A 17,129-nucleotide genomic window follows, 5' to 3' on the forward strand; every position below is an offset into this window, starting at 1 on the left:
TTCTGTTTTGTGGGCCCGTGTGAATCGAACGGTTCCGGACGCAGTTGTGTACTCCAAAAGATGTGCTTGTAGCTTTGGAAAAAAGAGACGAAACCTATGTGCTGGTTTGGAAAATACGTAGTCTCGAAGAGGAAAAGTGTGATTTTAGTTCATTCAAGTACTACAAAAAGAAACTCCTTCGGGGCCTGTTCTTTAATTGGGTCTCCTACAAGTGAACAATGGGATTAGTTATTTTTTAGGATTAGTTAAGGTACGCATAAGCTAATTCAGATATACACCAGAGTTATCACAACAAAAAAAAAGGAGTACTACATAAACAATGTGTGAAAAATTAAGGCCGAGATCAGGCCTTGTTCATTTTAGAGTCTCAAAACTCCTGGGCTCAGTCTTCGATAATTTTTCTCTATCTTTCTCTACTTATTACAAGAAACGCGCTCTATTATTATTTTTTATAATAAAAAAACAAGGTCTTGGGCATAATTTTGTATCCTCTAAAGTAGAAGAGAATATACCTCTGCAACCAAACAGGCCAAATAGGCGAGCTTCAATTCCATAATCCTGCAGCCAAACATGCTGAAACCAATCTATATTAGACTAGTACTATTAAGTACCATATAGCACCAGCATCTAAGCTGTTTTGGGTCTCTGGGTCTCTTAAATTAAACTTAAAAATGGGAATCATATGTCATGATTCAGCCATCAAATACTCCGTAATATTCAACCGTGGAAAAAAATTAAAGCCCAGGTCCTAATATTCATTGTTCCGAACAAAAGATGATCCTAATCCCTTGACCTAAAAGTGATTGACAGGTTAGTTATGCGTTCAAAATTTCGAAAAGCTCTAAGGTGCTATCAATTTTTTTAGAATCAGTACAAATTATGGATGGATAAGTGTGGATGAATAGCTTGTACTTATTTTGACTAGTACTTGATAAAGGGCGAATAATTGTGGGTGGATAAAAGTGGATCACGTGACAAATTACTTGATTGTCGTCGTTAAATTATTGCATTGAGAATATAAAAAAATATATGGGTAATTCGATCATTATTCCTACTCGAATTGGCTAATCCTCGGGTGGGGTGGTGTTCAGTCCCGAGCCCCTTCTCTTCTCCCTCTTCCTTCTCCAGGATGAGGAGCGCTGTAATGCACCCTATGCCGATTCAGCCGTCCATCTCAACAATGGGACGGCTCAGATTTTCATTCAATAGACGATTTCATCCAAATAGTGTGGCTAATCCGTGCTCGAATTTAATCCAACCTCGTACAAATGTTAATCCGTCTATTATTCGGATAAAAATCCGATCCACCTATTATCAAAATGAATGACCGAATCAATTGTACTGTCCTATACGGTGCAGTGCAAAAGCAACCTTCAATCCTTCTCCTCCCGCCACGAAACATCCTTCTTCCTTCGCCCCTAATAAAGGGGGCCCATGGTATTTCTGGATTTGCTCATGGTTGGCACTGGGTCCATCAAAAAGGCTGCAGGTGGTGTAAGTACAATACCCTACCAAGTGGGGTCTTCCCACGAGGGTGAGCTGTCAAGCATGAGTGCGCTACCCCTTTTCATAACTACTCCTACCGTCCCCCAATTTTTTTGTCTCTTATTCTATTTAATTGAATAAAAAATTAATTATAATTTTTGGAGTAATTTGTAATACTATTTATGTGCAAATATGAATTTTATTTGATAAATCTCAATGAACTCTTTTAAACGATATTTTTAAAATCACCTAAAAATTATAAATTATAATATATAATCAATTAAAAAATAATATGAACTCCCAAAAGAACTAAAGAAGGGATACGGTGTGGGAGAATATTTGTTGATTCTCACTCCTTTTCATGGAGAATATACAAAAGATTTAAGAACAATGAGGACTGTTTTTTTTTTTGAACATCCAATGAGGACTGTTTAGCCCCACCACGAAATGGATAAATTACGGGGCAATCCAAAAATTATCCCTTAATTTTCACAGTATAATCCATTTTTATTTATTTGCTAGTCTATGTAAGAAAATGTAAGCCTCTCTTTAATGATGCATTTTTATATCGGGGTTGAAATTTTTAAAAATATGAGCCAATTATCTGGACTGAACCCGTAATTTATCCCACCAAAATTCCCCCAACAAACATTCAAACTTTATTGTTCTCTGGAAGGGACGTGGGACCACACTGGATGTGACGATGGGGTATATCAGTAATTTCCGATTTTGGAAAGCCGTTGGTCCCGTCATCATTCCAGGTTGTGACGATGGAGGTACTGAATTAAGAGCATTTCCGACTCTTGACTTCAAATTGGAGATGTCAATTTTTTTTGAAGACTTATGTGTTATTATGCTATCTCCAATTTAACATCAAAATTTTCTCTCCAACCCTTATGTCAAATTCTATTTATTTGATATCAAGTTATCCTCCTCCAATCATTAATGCCAACCCTTATGTCAAACTTTGAAAGGAAAAGAAAATTTCAAACGTTCAAAGTTTCAAAATCTAGCCAACTTTTGAAATTTGGCATTTGTGTCCATGCCCGTCAAAACCTGGCAAAATAGGCATGAGAAAGCATGCCTTCAAATCCACGTATATTTAGCATCAAAAAAGGCTGTTAGGTTGGATTGAATTTTTGTGTCAATTTTTACCGTTAAATGTCCACGTAAGAATTAACATCTCCCATTGGAGATGCTTTAAGTCTGAAGTTTTTTTATTTGTCTTTATTTTTAATACTCTATATATTATACTCGTAGTATTAAACTTTTATAGATTATTGGTTTGTCTTGAGGGAGGAATAACAAAAATATAAAATTATGAATTTTATCTATTTTTAAAAATATTCAAAGTGTAGCAGTTTTAGCCCAAAAAATTGAGCTAAAAGTGCTAAAATTTGGATATTTTCAAATTTAATTGGATAAAATTTATAATTTTTACTTTTTCGATTTCTCTTGTTAAGACACACCAATAATTTACAAAAATTTGATGCAAAACTAAAAAATGCAAAAAAAATTTGAATAAAAACAAAACAAAAAAGGGCAATGATTTTAGCACTCCAATTTATAATAATCACACTCCACTATTTGCATATTGCCATGTGTATTTTGAACATTAAAAACTAAATACTATTAAAATGTAATTAGCAAAAAATGGATTGTCAAAATTAAATTACTAAAAAAGAAAAAAAAACTTTAAGCTTATTTTGGAAACCAAGGCCTCATTCCACGTTGTCCACTTTTCCGTTCCAACGGTCTCGAAAACGGCTATATTTGTCAGCCCCTTGCATTTCTTCCATACGTAATCTTTCAATTTTGTGGCTGTGATTTTTTCTAACTTACCGTTTATTGTCGAACATAGACGTTTCAGATGAAGCAAACACGCATTATGTTTCATGGGTTCCCTTATTTTCCCAACGGTCTTCTAAAAGAGTAATTATCAATCTCGGGCAGCTCAAAACTTTTTTTTCTTCTTCTCGAATTTACTCTATTTGTCCCATTTTTATGGTCTCGTATTCCATTCTAGAACATTAATGCCACACATACAGCAAAAATGCAAAGATTTGTTGTGGGGTCCATTACGTGTCCCACACAAATGATTCAAATTGTTTATTAAATGTGAAACATTTTTTCAAGGGCTCTTTTTTTTTAAAAATCAGCTCAATTCGATAATTATAGATGCTCAATTCAATCATCTAACTTTTCATTATGATTTTAGGATGATGAAAAATCATAATGAAAAGTTAGATGATTGTCGATTGAATCGAGCACCTATAGGTATCTAATTGAACTGATTTTTCACGGGGGCCCTTAAAAAAATATTTTGTATTTAAGGAACAGTTTGTGTGGGACCCGTAATGGACCCTACGATAGATCTGTGCACAAAATCTGTGTATTTTCTCTCTGTGTGTATCATTACTGATTCTAGAATGCCTCAAAATACATGTCTACGTCTCAAAATCAACGAGAAAAATTTGATAAAATTTCATTACTACCTTGAGATGCATAAATTGAAGTAATACTATATACATTAATCTAATCACTTTTTGATGGGTATAATTTCAAAGTTACATATTTTTTTATGTAGTAATCATTATGCCCCTTAAAAAGTTGAAATTTTCAAATAAAAAGGGGACAAAGAGAGTACCACATACATCCCTTTTTTTTTTCTTCCCAACATTAGAGAAATTATCACTCCCCATTTATATTACTATCATGCACCCAGTTATAAATATACGAGTAACAATTATATGATCCAATTTAATTAATTAACTCTCTTTTACTCTTATTTTTTACTACTATTGGAATATCTTTCTCATAATTAGGTTAATAATGTGGGCCGAGAACAGCTAATCAAACTCATCTGTACGAAGAAAATGGTGACTACGGAATGGGGATGCTACCACCTCTAAAAAGCATGTGCAGAGCGGCCGGTTTTGGTCGTTCATTTCATAATCGATAATTCGGTTCTTTGTTGAGCAATGAACAATTTAAATTTGTATGCGTTTAAATTCAATTCGAGCCGGCCATGTCAAGGTGACGGCCGAATCGATCGTTTGGTACCGCTATGCAAAGATGCCGCTCGGCAACATGCCTGGTCCCTGCTCCCTGTTAAAGATAAGAACAACAAAACAAATCATCCAGAGCTTTGACCCAAAAAAAAAAAAAAATTCATCCAGAGCTTTGTCAGCATCCCCACTGCTCTTTCCAGAACGTACCCTAATCTACTTCAGTACAGTGCTTTACATTTACTAATAATTAGTTAAAGAGAATTGATTTTTACCCTCTCCTTTTTACCATATACTTTTTATTTTGTCTTTATTTGGGATGAATTTACTCTATTGCCCTTTAATGTATAAAAAAGCAAACTTATGAAAGGGTAAAAAAGTAAATTCACATGAATAAGGACAAAAAAGGAGTGTATATGGTAAAAAGGGGAGTGTAGAAGTCATTTCCCTTAATTAAATATATACTATAAAAATTGTCCAAGCCCAGGAATAAAGGAATTAATATAAATTAAAGTGTGCCCATTTTCTTTTGTTTATGATGCCCGCAGTTTGATTGCTGTTATTAAAATCGGAAAGTGTGCACTGTGCACAGATTTGGTATTCGGCTTAAGTAAGCCTGGCTTATTTTTTGTCATTATTTATTGTTTTCGTATTTATTAGTTTTTTGTTAATTTTTTTGAGATTATTACTTTGTCATGACGAGATAAATTTAAAAATTAAAAAATTACGATCGAAATTTATTTTTTTTAAGAAAGACGAAAAAACTGAATTATTGGCTTATTTTTGTCTTTATTCAAAAAATTTAGGTTTTGATCATAATTTTTTATTTTTTAGATTTCTTTTGTCAATGACGAAGCAATAATCCACAAAAAATTAACGAAAACTAACAAGTGTGAATTTTTTTTAATAAAAACAAAAAAATAAGCCACTTGGCTTAATAAGCCGAACAACCTACTGCTCTTACTTCCTTTTATTTTATTTTTTGGTGTTTCTATTCTCTTACTTTGCTGTCCTGAAAATGGCCATGTATGGTCTCCGTCATGCTAAAGAGTATTGTCTTGTCGTGACACATTATTATCTGTAGGGGATTTCACTGTATCTATATATGTCTAGACCGAAGTCTAAAGTCTCATCACGTGTGAGTGATGTTTTAGGAGTATGTATTCAAACTAATTTGTTTGTAAATCTATATTCTATGATTATATACACGTAACATTACTCTCTTGAAATTAGTTTTTAAAATATTTCATGCGTCCCAATTTTATTGTCCACTTTTTAAAATTTTCATGTCTCGAAATGTTTGTTTAATTAAAATTCCTTAAATTCCTTAGGGGTGTTTTTTAAAAATGCTAAAAGTCGTAAAAGCTTTGTTAGTATTTTGGGAAGGAAAAAAGCTATTTCAGTGATGGAAAAAAGCACTTTTACTAATATTTTAGTACTTTCAGCCAATTTCGGAAGCATAGACAATTCTTGAAAAAACAATATTCACTCCTATTTTCTTGTTAAAAATTGGAGTGGTTAATTAACCATTTTATTAGTTTCCAAAAAGAAAAGAAATACTCCACTCACAAACCAAACCTGAAAAGCACCATGATTTATCATCATCTACAAAAGCAACCCAAAACCCTTTCCTCTCCCACTACTCCACGGGAGCTACTCATCAGTCTGAAAAAGAGAGAGCTTGAGAGAGAGAGAGAGAGAGAGAGAGAGAGAGAGAGAGAGAGTTTGAGGAGAGAGAGAGAGCACAGTCTCTGAGAAAATGGAGGGCAAGGAGGAGGATGTGAAGCTGGGAGCCAACAAGTTCTCAGAGAGGCAACCACTGGGGACATCAGCTCAAACAGACAAGGGTTACAAGGAGCCACCCCCAGCTCCCCTCTTTGAGCCAGGGGAGTTGCTGTCTTGGTCCTTCTACAGGGCTGGGATTGCTGAGTTCATGGCCACTTTCCTCTTCTTGTACATCACTGTTTTGACTGTCATGGGTGTTTCCAGGGCACCTAATAAGTGCGCCTCTGTGGGTATTCAAGGGATTGCTTGGGCCTTTGGTGGTATGATCTTTGCCCTTGTCTACTGCACTGCTGGTATTTCAGGTTTGGAATTCTCTCCTTGAATTTTTTTATTGCAGACTCTTCATTTAGTTATTCCAGTTACTTTGTGTCTGTAGCGTTACTCTTATTACTTTTTAAAGAAATTCCTCTTAATACTCACCTGAACCTGAACCAGGACCAGTAATTTGTTTCTTGTTTCTTTGGGTGTTTTTATTTTCATTTTCCCCCCCATCATGCTGAGTTTCACCCTTTTTTCTCTTGATAATTTTGGTGGAAATTTTTGGTAGATATTTAGTGGATCAGTGTGGGTTGCCTTCCACACCCACCCCCCCCCCCCCCCCCCCCAAAGACTCACTTAAACTAGGACCAGCCATTTATTTTCCTATTTTGGGGCTAATTTTCCGATTTTTTCCCTTCAGTATGGGTTGGATCCCTCAATTTCTTGTGGATTTTGTAGAACATCTTGTGGGTACTTAGGTCCGTTCTGGAACTTAAAATAAGTCTTTATTTCTTAAGAAGTCAATTTCAAGCTAAAAAATAATGGGCTTATTGAAATCTAAAAATATGCAATATGGATCTTGTTTGAAAGATCTCGAAAAGATCTTTTATACAGTGCAAAAAAAAAATTCAAAAAATTATTTTTTATTTACACTATTTTTTAGTTTGAAAATGTGAAATAAGTACTTATCTTTTAAGAAGGTGTTCTGGAACGGGACCTTAGTAGATCTGCTTGTTCATGTGTTGATCTGTTTGGAATATTTTTGGGCTTTTTCTTGGATTTTTTTAAAAAAAGAGAAGGGTTTCTGTCATAATTTTTTACTTTTGAAGCTTTCTCCCTTCGTCTGTCGAGATGTAGCAATAATTCATAAAAATTTGGCATAAAATTAACAAATGCGAAGATAATTTGTTGAAAGACAAAAAAAAAAAAAAAAAGTTGGCCTTTTTAGGGAGACGTACCCTTATTCTTTTTAGGGAGACGTACCCTTATTTCCCTCAGAGTTTGGCATCTTTCCTCTGTCAAAACTTTTCTGATCAAAAGTTTTCTTGTAACAGGAGGACACATAAACCCAGCAGTGACCTTTGGTTTGTTCCTGGCAAGGAAGTTGTCCCTAACCAGGGCCATCTTCTACATAGTGATGCAGTGCCTGGGTGCCATCTGTGGTGCTGGTGTGGTCAAGGGGTTCCAACCTACCCAGTATCAGCTACTGGGTGGTGGGGCCAACGTTGTGAACCATGGCTACACCAAGGGGGATGGCCTTGGTGCTGAGATTGTTGGTACCTTTGTCCTTGTTTACACTGTCTTCTCTGCCACTGATGCCAAGAGAAATGCCAGAGACTCACATGTCCCTGTATGCTTTCTTTTCCTCTTTCTCTTACTGTGCATGATAAGTGTCATTGTCTTTAACTTGGACTAGATTTTGCTGGGTATGTGACTTGTGCATCTGGGTTTTGTGGACATGCTTTTGTTTCTCGGATCTATTTTTTGTTCGATCGGCGAAAGTCAGTTTTGTAAGAGTAGTTAGATTAGTACATTGGACGAAGAGTTGAACTCCTAACCTCGCCCGTGATGCCGTTTGGCCAAAGGCCTCTTGGCTTGGTTTCTCACATCTTAAAGAAGTGGTGTTAGGGTCTTTTGAAACAGTTTAAGTAGGTGTAGATTGGGCAGTATAACGATAGATGCATCTTATATCTTGTTATTTTGGTGTTTGTGTTGAAAAATTTATAGAGACTGGGATAGTTTATTTTGGTGTTTGTGGTTTCATAAAAATTGCTGCACCAGTGTGAAGGTGGACCAGGGAGTATATTTGGTCTTACTTTTTGACAAGAGGGATTAGAATGGTTGGCTTTGTCTTTTGCTTTTGGAAAATAATGATGCTTGCATGTGGTTTGGAAAAAACCATTCTTTGGTGGACTATAGGTCCCGAAGGCCCAAGAGCCACACATTTTTGTGGGTACTATGCATTTGATAGTACGGTCTACAGACTCTACTAAGTTGTGTGGTTCTAAGGACTCCGAGACCCAATATTTCATTGTTAGGGACCACCACGTCATATTTGGTCTCGGCCAACATGGTAGAATGGGGTCATCCTTAAAATATGTGAGGGAGAAACGTAACGCGAAAAACATTCTGCCATTGAGCCCATCCAGGCATATGCACCTACTTAGGAGTAATCCTCAAGAAATGAAAAGTGTGAGGTGGATATGGTCTCTTCTACCAAAATATGTCGGGACTAAAAATGACGTGGTGGTCCGAAACTTTGGAAAACTAAGTTTAGGTGTCAAATCCAAGACAAAATACCAAAGTAGCTTTTACCATCTTGGCTGGTTTGTTGGCTACAAAGAAATTAGAAGCCTTACCGGTACTTGTCAACCTCGCATACGCATCGGACTGAGATTCATACATATTTCTTTTTGTGGATTTCATAGTCTTGTGTATGCAAGTGTGAATGAATTGCTAAGCTAATTTGGTTGGTGGCATACACTATTATGCTATCCCTCTTTAAGCTTTTGCTGCAATTTGGCTTCATCTCCACAATTAAAACAGTTCGGTTGCCAAGTTAGGTGGTTGCTGTAGAAACTGGTGTAAGCGAAAACTGTCATTATATTTGCTATTGAGTTTGCATAAGAAACTATCCCAACAAAGTAACTGTGGTATTTTTGGAATTAATCAGTCTATACTGTTAATTTCAAAAACTTCTTTCCCACAGATGTTGGTTTATTTTTTCCTTGTAATTGAGTTGGTTTGCATGGCTTTTCTTTCACAAATGGCAATGCAATAACCAAAACAATAGCAAATGTACCGTGTGGTATTTTGAGATAAGATTCTGTTAGCTAAGAAAGGAAAGAAGAGAGCAAGTGGCCTCTCGAACATATACTTCGACGCCGTAATGTCATGTTTTCCTTTCATCTTGTTAAGGGTGGGAAACTTATTCACTAGTTCATGATAACTGGTCTCGGAGTTCTTACAATCACACATTTGTGTGGGTTCTATACACTTGGTGGTAGGCCCTACACAACTCTTCGATCAAATGTGTGGGTGGTAACAACTCTTCGATCAAATGTGTGGGCCTACCACCAAGTGTATGGGACTCACACAAATGTGTGGCTGTAAGGGCTCCGGTACCATTGGTCTTGTACTAGTGTTTAGCTTCTCTTAAGAATGCATTAGAAATTCTAAGATCAAAATGGTAGTTCTCTAATATTTCTGATTGACAATTGCTTTGCTAGTATTCCAAAAGATATGACTCTCACATCTTTGGTTCCTTCCAACGGATGTTTTTACATGAAGACTAGAAAAGTCCTATTCCTCGTGGATTAAGTGGTGGTTTGGCTTACTAAGCTACTTAGCTTATTTTTTTGTCTTTATTCAAAAAAAATCGCATTTGAATAAAGGCAAAAAAATAAGCCAACTCGCATATTAGGTCAAACCAGCCTTAATTTTTGTCTACTTCATGGCAAGTGTTTGATGCGACAATGGTATTATTGAATTCTACTTCGCCGAGTTCGTACAAAGAAGCTTTGGTATATGGATATCCTTTCTAATGAATTACAGCACCTTATTCTCATGTATCCTAAACATGACATGATACCACATGCTGAATGCAAGACCCTTGTTGTAGCATTTTTATGTTAGACCAGTAGCAAAAGTCGAAATCCCTAGGCTAGGCATCCCGAGATGGAAGTATCTTCTGTGGATTATCAAGCGAGATAGATTGCTCACGAAGTCCTGGGATGCTTCCCTTTTTAGATGCTTTAGGTTGTGCTTTTTTATTTTGTTGCACATTTATAACTTTCGCAAGTCTTTAATTTTTACCTGTTTCAAAAGCTGGGCATGCATAAATTGTAGTTGGTTGCTGGAGTTGTAGTTGGTTGCCGATACGTGCTTTAACTATCTCTTCCTGGAGTTGCAGATTTTGGCTCCTCTCCCCATTGGGTTTGCGGTGTTCTTGGTTCATTTGGCCACCATCCCCATCACAGGAACCGGCATAAATCCGGCCAGGAGTCTTGGAGCCGCCATCGTCTTCAACAGAGACCATGCATGGGATGACCATGTAAATATGATTTCTCTGTTCTCATTTTACTTTCTAACCAGATTAAACATCAATGTATCATTATGACATCACAAATGAGATTATTGTTTTCAGTTCGGTTAATAGGAGATTATTCATCACCTTTTTAACACGATTATAACATATTACTCGCATTAATAACATTAATCTAATGTTGCCAAGAGGGTTTTGGCCCAATGGCCTCGGGGGCTTTAGTGCTAAGAGGAAGGAGTTTAGTTTAGGAGTTCAACTCCTCCTCCAAGGTGTAATCTAATTATTCTAATAATACTGGCTTTTGCCGACAAAAAAAACACTAATCTAATGTTTCTGATGTGTCTGCGATTACAGTGGATCTTCTGGGTAGGACCCTTCATTGGAGCTGCTCTGGCTGCCCTTTACCACCAGATTGTTATCAGAGCCCTTCCTTTCACATCCAGGGCCTAATCAGTGTGCTGCATCTTTGTTTATTATCCAGCTTGTCTTGTTTTTTCACCCTTTTTTCCTTCACTTTGTTGTTGTGTTCTGTTGTTATCTTGATGTGGACTTGGTTATGAGGTGTTGATTGTGTTTTTAAATTATCTGTATGTAAGCCTGTGGCGGTTGTGAATGAAACTAGTTTAAGCTACTAGTTACTTTCATGCTGTCGTACTGTAAAAATTGATTAACTCAAGTGCTTGGGTCAATTTACGTGCATCTCGACTAATCCTGGGGTTCAATCCCACCGTTCACTTACTAGGAGCCCAATTAAAGCCATTAAAGCCGAAGCAATTGTTCCGTATGGAATGAAGATAGCTCATGATTTATATTAAAATTTTCCGAAAAAAAATTGTGAAAATAATTAGTGGACATACTAATTCTTGTAAAAATTTTGTGTTTTGCATGACAAAATTTAAGAGAACTTTTCATACTGAGGAAGTCAGAGGTAGGGGTCTCAAAACTTTCTTGCTCTCTTTTTCTCTCCAACAACTTAGTTTCAAGACAACCAAACCAATCCATTCATCATAAATATTGTCTATTCCATTTATAATAAAAAACATGAATTGTTCCTGTGTCTAAAAAAATTGGCCAATCTGTCTATTATAATTTTTATTACAGAGTTATACAATAATGTTCCCCTGTTTAATTTTATGCTAAAGCCACCGACTCTGGCTGCACCGATAGGGAATCGATCGGCACGCGGGGCCCACTCGTATAATTTGAATAAAAAATAGGAAGATTGAATCAAACGTTTACACTTATTCAATTGAGCTGGTTTTTCTTAGGGACACTCGATATTTGTGTTTAAATTATTGAACGGCTCGAATTTTCGATGCGAAAATCCAGAATGGGCGCTACGTGACGGTCGGTTCCCCATCGGTGCAGCCACCGTTGAGATGCAACGAATGAAGGTCTAGCAAATGAATGGATTTTTATTGATGCGTGTGTGTGTGAGATGCTTGGCATAAAAGAAACAAGGAACAAGAGAATCTAGAGGTCAAACCAGTTGAGGTCGGGCACAACAGAGAAATTTCTTGGGAATTTTCTAGTTACAACGTGAATGACCTCTCTTTGACCCGACCGGCAGCCCCACACACAACCCCCCCCCCCCCCCCCCCCCCCAAACACTGACTCCTCCATCAGTCTGCCGTTGGGCCCCCCCCCCCCCCCCCCCAAACACTGACTCCTCCATCAGTCTGCCGTTGGGGCGTTCAGGTTCAACATCAGCAAAATCATTCTGTGTTGCTTTCAAGTGCTTAGTTATCAGGAAATTCTACTTGACAGTGTATCACCTTCACTAATCATAACCCCTTCAATTTTTCTCGATATATCCAGCTTAAAAGTTACAACTTTTTCATTTCATATAGTTCCTTTACTAAGATATCTTTCAAAATGGTCAAATCCAACTTAGTCAACCTTTCCTATGCAGACTATGGACTGCCTTTTTTTCTGTGCAAAATTTTCCAATTTAATCCCTTTTTATAGGATTCTTTATTGAGATGCGGTTTTTTATTTATAGTATTATGAGTTGGCAGCAGTAGCTTTCTATTTGATGGCTATAGTATTTGACGCGCTGGGCCAACTGGAGCACAGGAAAGAAGCTGCAACTTCTTTTAGATAACATATGATAGCACTTGAAAAATCCTCAAGAGCAAGAAGATCCTCTTTCCAGTATAGTTTATAGACATGAAGTGGGTACAAACACAAAGTAGGTTAGGATCAAAGAGAGTGAATATAAGAAATATGATATATTAGGAAAACACTGGCTTTCATTAACTTGAACTGGCCTGAATATTACACAGGGTAGAACTCTCTTTTTATAGGCGTAAGAAGAGAGTACAAACACTATAGTTTACATCATGACTTACGTACTAACATTAACTTGCCTGACTAATTTCATCCTTATAATAGTACTCCATATAATTAGGATTTACTGTTACAAGACTTTGACATATCTATTGTACAAACTTGACATAGACTTTACTATGCACAACATTTACTACCCATAAAAGAAGGACTATATCACGCATGCTATGCAGACTTTTCTACTACTATTTTACACCAACAGTAAACACACCAATTATACTCCTTACAACAGTACACAACAGTAAATTCCAATAATTTCACTCCCTCCCAGAAATGGGAGGAGAAACAGGTCGCATGAGCACGTGATTGTCACTCTGGATTATCTGAACCACTGCTTCCCGAATAGTCTTCAGTTCTGTCAGTCAAGTAATACTGTTCCAAAAGATAGCAGATATTTTGGCGCCATTCTTTCGGATAAGTATTGTTGAATTTCCAGTTTGCAGATTCATAATGGAGGAGAGATGACGGAACTTCTGCAGGTGTCAATCCATTGAGAGAACACAGTGTTTGAGTCATGACCAGATAATTTCCATTGTGAGTCTGGATGTCCTGAGACTCCTGATATGCAGAGAGGAATATAGTGTGATACTCCTTTCGCCAAGTGATAGAACCACCTGGATTGGGATGACTTTTGTTGTTGCGACTTGTCCAAAAAGCAAATTGGAGATCTCCGCCTGCACTGTTGGAGATTTGTCTAATCTTCTGTTGCCAGTAGGGTATATTTCCAAAAAGCAAGAGAAATTTCAAAAAGAAATCCTCTGGAGGTTGAACTTGATTGAACACCGCATGAGCCAGATAGACCAATACTGCTGATTTATTAAAACAGACACTTATAGTATACACATCGACTAAATACCATAAGAGGAGGTAGACTTCTTTTTTGAAATAAAAGACATTATGGTAAGACACTTCAAATTGGGTGAGAAAGGGATAGACAGGATGGAAAGGTAGACCTTTTATGGGACCTTCATCAAGACCATACTTGAAAATACAGAGATGTTGAAGGTTTTGACACATTTGGACAGATTTGGAAAGGAGGGTTAGTTCTAAAAGGTGACACTGAAGGTGGACAGAAAAATTGAGTGGGTGGAAACAGAAAATCATGGGAAAACAACCAGGAACAAAGGAATGTGGTTTTGTTTTTGAAAACTGGTTGATTTCTTTTTTGAGCCTTGACAGAAAATCAGGGAGGACATTTGTTTTTCCTTTTATGTGAACAACATCAAAACTCCAATTGGAAAACCAATTTGCCCATCTGAGTAATTGTGCCTTTGGAAGGTGCTTCTGTTTGAACCTGAGTATGCTGGGAAAGTTCATCATATCAGTCTCAATTAGGAAATGATGACCGATTAGATGAAATTCAAACTTCTCAATGCTCCTTTTGATTGCCAGAATTTCTTTATAGGTAGAGTGGTAATGAAACTCTGCTGGAGAGAATGCACCACTCTTGTATCCACAAATTCTGCGCTTTTGATATGAATTTTCTTCCAAAAGAACTGCTCCCCAATATAGATCAGAGACATCTGTCTGAAGACCTCTCTTTCCATCTGAAGGTATGGTTAATGGAGGAAGAGTTTTGGCTATGGCTTTGAGGTCTTTTACAGGTTTGATACAAAGGACTGACCAATGAGGAGGGATTTTCTTTAGTAGAACTGAGAGAGGAGTTCGGTATTGGGCAAGGTTGGGAATAAAATCAGCCATATAGTTAACAATTCAAAGGAATTGTTGAACTTGTTTGACTGTGAGATTTTCATTTGAAAAATGGTCAAGTTGGGAGGCTATATGAGGCTGGAGGGTATATTGACCTTTAGAGATATGCATCCCTAAAAAATCAATTTCTGGTTGGGCAAGAAGCATCTTTTTCTCTGAAAGCATGATACCATGGGTTTGGACTAGAGAATGGAAAAGTTGTAGCAAGACAACATGAGACTCAATAGCTGGAGAAAAAAAGTAGGATGTCATCAATGTAGACAAGGACTGAGGATAGAATAGAAGCAAATACCCGAATCATGGCCTTTTGAAATAAGGATGGAGCTGTTTTCAATCCAAAAGGCATGACTGACCATTGGAAGTGGTGATCTGGAATGCAAAAACCAGTTTTGGGGCGATCATCTGGATGGATGCCCAGCTGCCAAAAATCTGCTTTCAGGTCAAACTATGAGAAAATTTAAGCTTTAGGCAAGTTTGCAAAAAGAACACTTCTTCGAGGAAAAGGGAATTTGTTATCCTGCAAAAAATGATTAAGAGGCTGGTAGTTGATAACCAGGCGAAACTTTCCTCTTATTTGTTCTGTCCTTTTGTTCATATAAAATGCTTCACATGCCCACGGAGAGGTTGTGGGCTCAATCAAACCTTCTGATTGGAATTGCTGGAGCTCTTGAAGAGCAAGCTGGTAGTGTTCTGGGTTCATTCCATGATGGGTAGCTTTGGTGGGGTTGATGTCTTCATTTTTCTTAAAAGGAAGAGAAATGAAGAAATCTGGATTTTTCCAAAGTGGGTTGGAGCATTTGGTGAGGAATTGGGAATAAGATTCAGCACAGAAAGTTTGAATTATGACTTCTTTGATGGAGGAGAAATTTTCGATGAAAAAGAGATTTGGTTGGGAGGTCCAGGGTAACAGGTAGTTTTTGTATTTTAAACCTTTTTTGAGCCAATAGACTTTGCTGAGATTTTGGAGAATATCAAAACCTAATAATAAATCTTTTCCTGGGAGATCAGAACTATAAACTTGGTGTTTTATGGTGTATCCTGGGAAAAGTTGAATGGTAATAGGTTTACTGATTAAAGTGATGACAAAAGTTTCTCCATTGGCCGCTGTAAAGGGTCTAAAGCACGATTGCCAGTAGGACCAGGGAAGGATTGCTGGGTTAAGAATGGAGGCTGCTGCACTAGTATCAAAGAAAGCAATAACTGGTATGCGTTTCTCATATTTTCCAAGCAAAATTTTGACCTTGGCTAAAGGTTTAGCTAGCATGATGTTGGAGAACCCAATTGTTTGAACTTCATAGGGGAATGAGTCAGGATCATCAGAAAAGTCACCTGATTCTGATGAATCGTCTGAATCATCAAAGGTAAATGCTAGGACCGCTTTATCTGTTGCTTCATTGTCGATAGAAAACAGAGATTCGACATCAGCATCTTCAAGATCATCATCAATGAGAGCTAAAGAGCTCATCATTTTGTCCCTTGCTGCTTTATTTTGACACTGTTTTGCATAGTGCCCATTCTTTCCGCATATGTAGCAGCAATTAGACTTTCGCTGCCCTCTGAACTTCTTCTTTTTGAAAAATTTCCATTTTTTTCGGCGTGAGAACTTGCCAAATTTTGGAAACTTTGAAAACTTGCCAAGAGATTGGAACTTCCATTTCTGAAAGTGTTTGGACTTCCGATATGAAGGGCGGCAAGTGCACTTCTTGTCTTTGCACTTTATGGATAAGTCGGGCCGGTCACATGTTTTACCAAGAAGTTTTTCCTGTTCTTCAAGAGTTCTGAAGAATTTCTGGTGATTGCACAATTTTTCTAAGGCAATCAAAAAGTGCTGGTAAATACCACCAAGAGATGTTGCATTCAGCGTCAATCCTTTTGTCTGAAGTAACCTTGTTGTCTCATTTCCCAATGGTTCAGGAAGGGAATTGAGAAAGGCTTGCTTGAGATTGACATCATCCATGCCGTTGAGAAGATAAAATCTCTGAGACATACGGTCATAATGAATTTCCAGATTTTTTCGTTTGAATGAACAACACTTCATGCTGAGATATTCCTCTCGAACGAACTCTTTTGTGTTATTATGGTCTCCAAGAAACTCAGTATGCAGGACTAAGATAAATTGATCAAGAGTTGGCAGCTATTTAAGCTGTAGCTGTTGATATTCACCAAGAGCTAAGTACCATTGACGTAGACGACCAATGAATTTTGCTGTACACTTAGTAATAACAATACTTAGTGTAGCATTCGGAGAGAGCATAATAGCAATACATCAAGCATGAATTTCATAAAGTTTATCCAACCATTTTAATGGGAGAATGTTATCAAAGGAGAAACCTTAGGTATGGATATTGAAATGTGAAAAGAAATCAAAAGTGGAAATTTCTGGAGGTGTATCAAACTCAAGACCTTCTTTAATAATAGGATCATCAACATGTTCCTCTGGAGTTTTTTTTAGATTCATCATGAAAACATGAGGAATAGGCATCGAGTCA

At 37.1% G+C, this 17,129-nt stretch overlaps 1 protein-coding gene across 1 annotated transcript; it reads left to right on the plus strand.

Annotated features, from left to right (window-relative positions):
• The first annotated feature begins 6,078 nt into the window (after positions 1–6,078).
• Positions 6,079–11,270, plus strand: LOC131316541 (aquaporin PIP1-3-like). Its single transcript, XM_058345949.1, has 4 exons — positions 6,079–6,580; positions 7,592–7,887; positions 10,450–10,590; positions 10,936–11,270. Exons 1-4 carry the CDS (start codon positions 6,253–6,255, stop codon positions 11,029–11,031), a joined length of 861 nt encoding a protein of 286 aa, XP_058201932.1. The 5' UTR covers positions 6,079–6,252; the 3' UTR covers positions 11,032–11,270.
• Positions 11,271–17,129: the final 5,859 nt, after the last annotated feature.

The sequence above is a fragment of the Rhododendron vialii genome, chromosome 2a (assembly GCF_030253575.1).
Source record: "Rhododendron vialii isolate Sample 1 chromosome 2a, ASM3025357v1".
NCBI classification, from domain to species: domain Eukaryota; kingdom Viridiplantae; phylum Streptophyta; class Magnoliopsida; order Ericales; family Ericaceae; genus Rhododendron; species Rhododendron vialii.

Bases quoted from the DNA above. Each gene is read 5' to 3' on its own strand.
- LOC131316541 (XM_058345949.1), top strand. From the start codon at position 6,253: ATGGAGGGCAAGGAGGAGGATGTGAAGCTGGGAGCCAACAAGTTCTCA. The intron at 6,581-7,591 runs GTTTGGAATTCT...TTCTTGTAACAG, and splicing joins CTGCACTGCTGGTATTTCAG to GAGGACACATAAACCCAGCA. The intron at 7,888-10,449 runs GTATGCTTTCTT...CTGGAGTTGCAG, and splicing joins CCAGAGACTCACATGTCCCT to ATTTTGGCTCCTCTCCCCAT.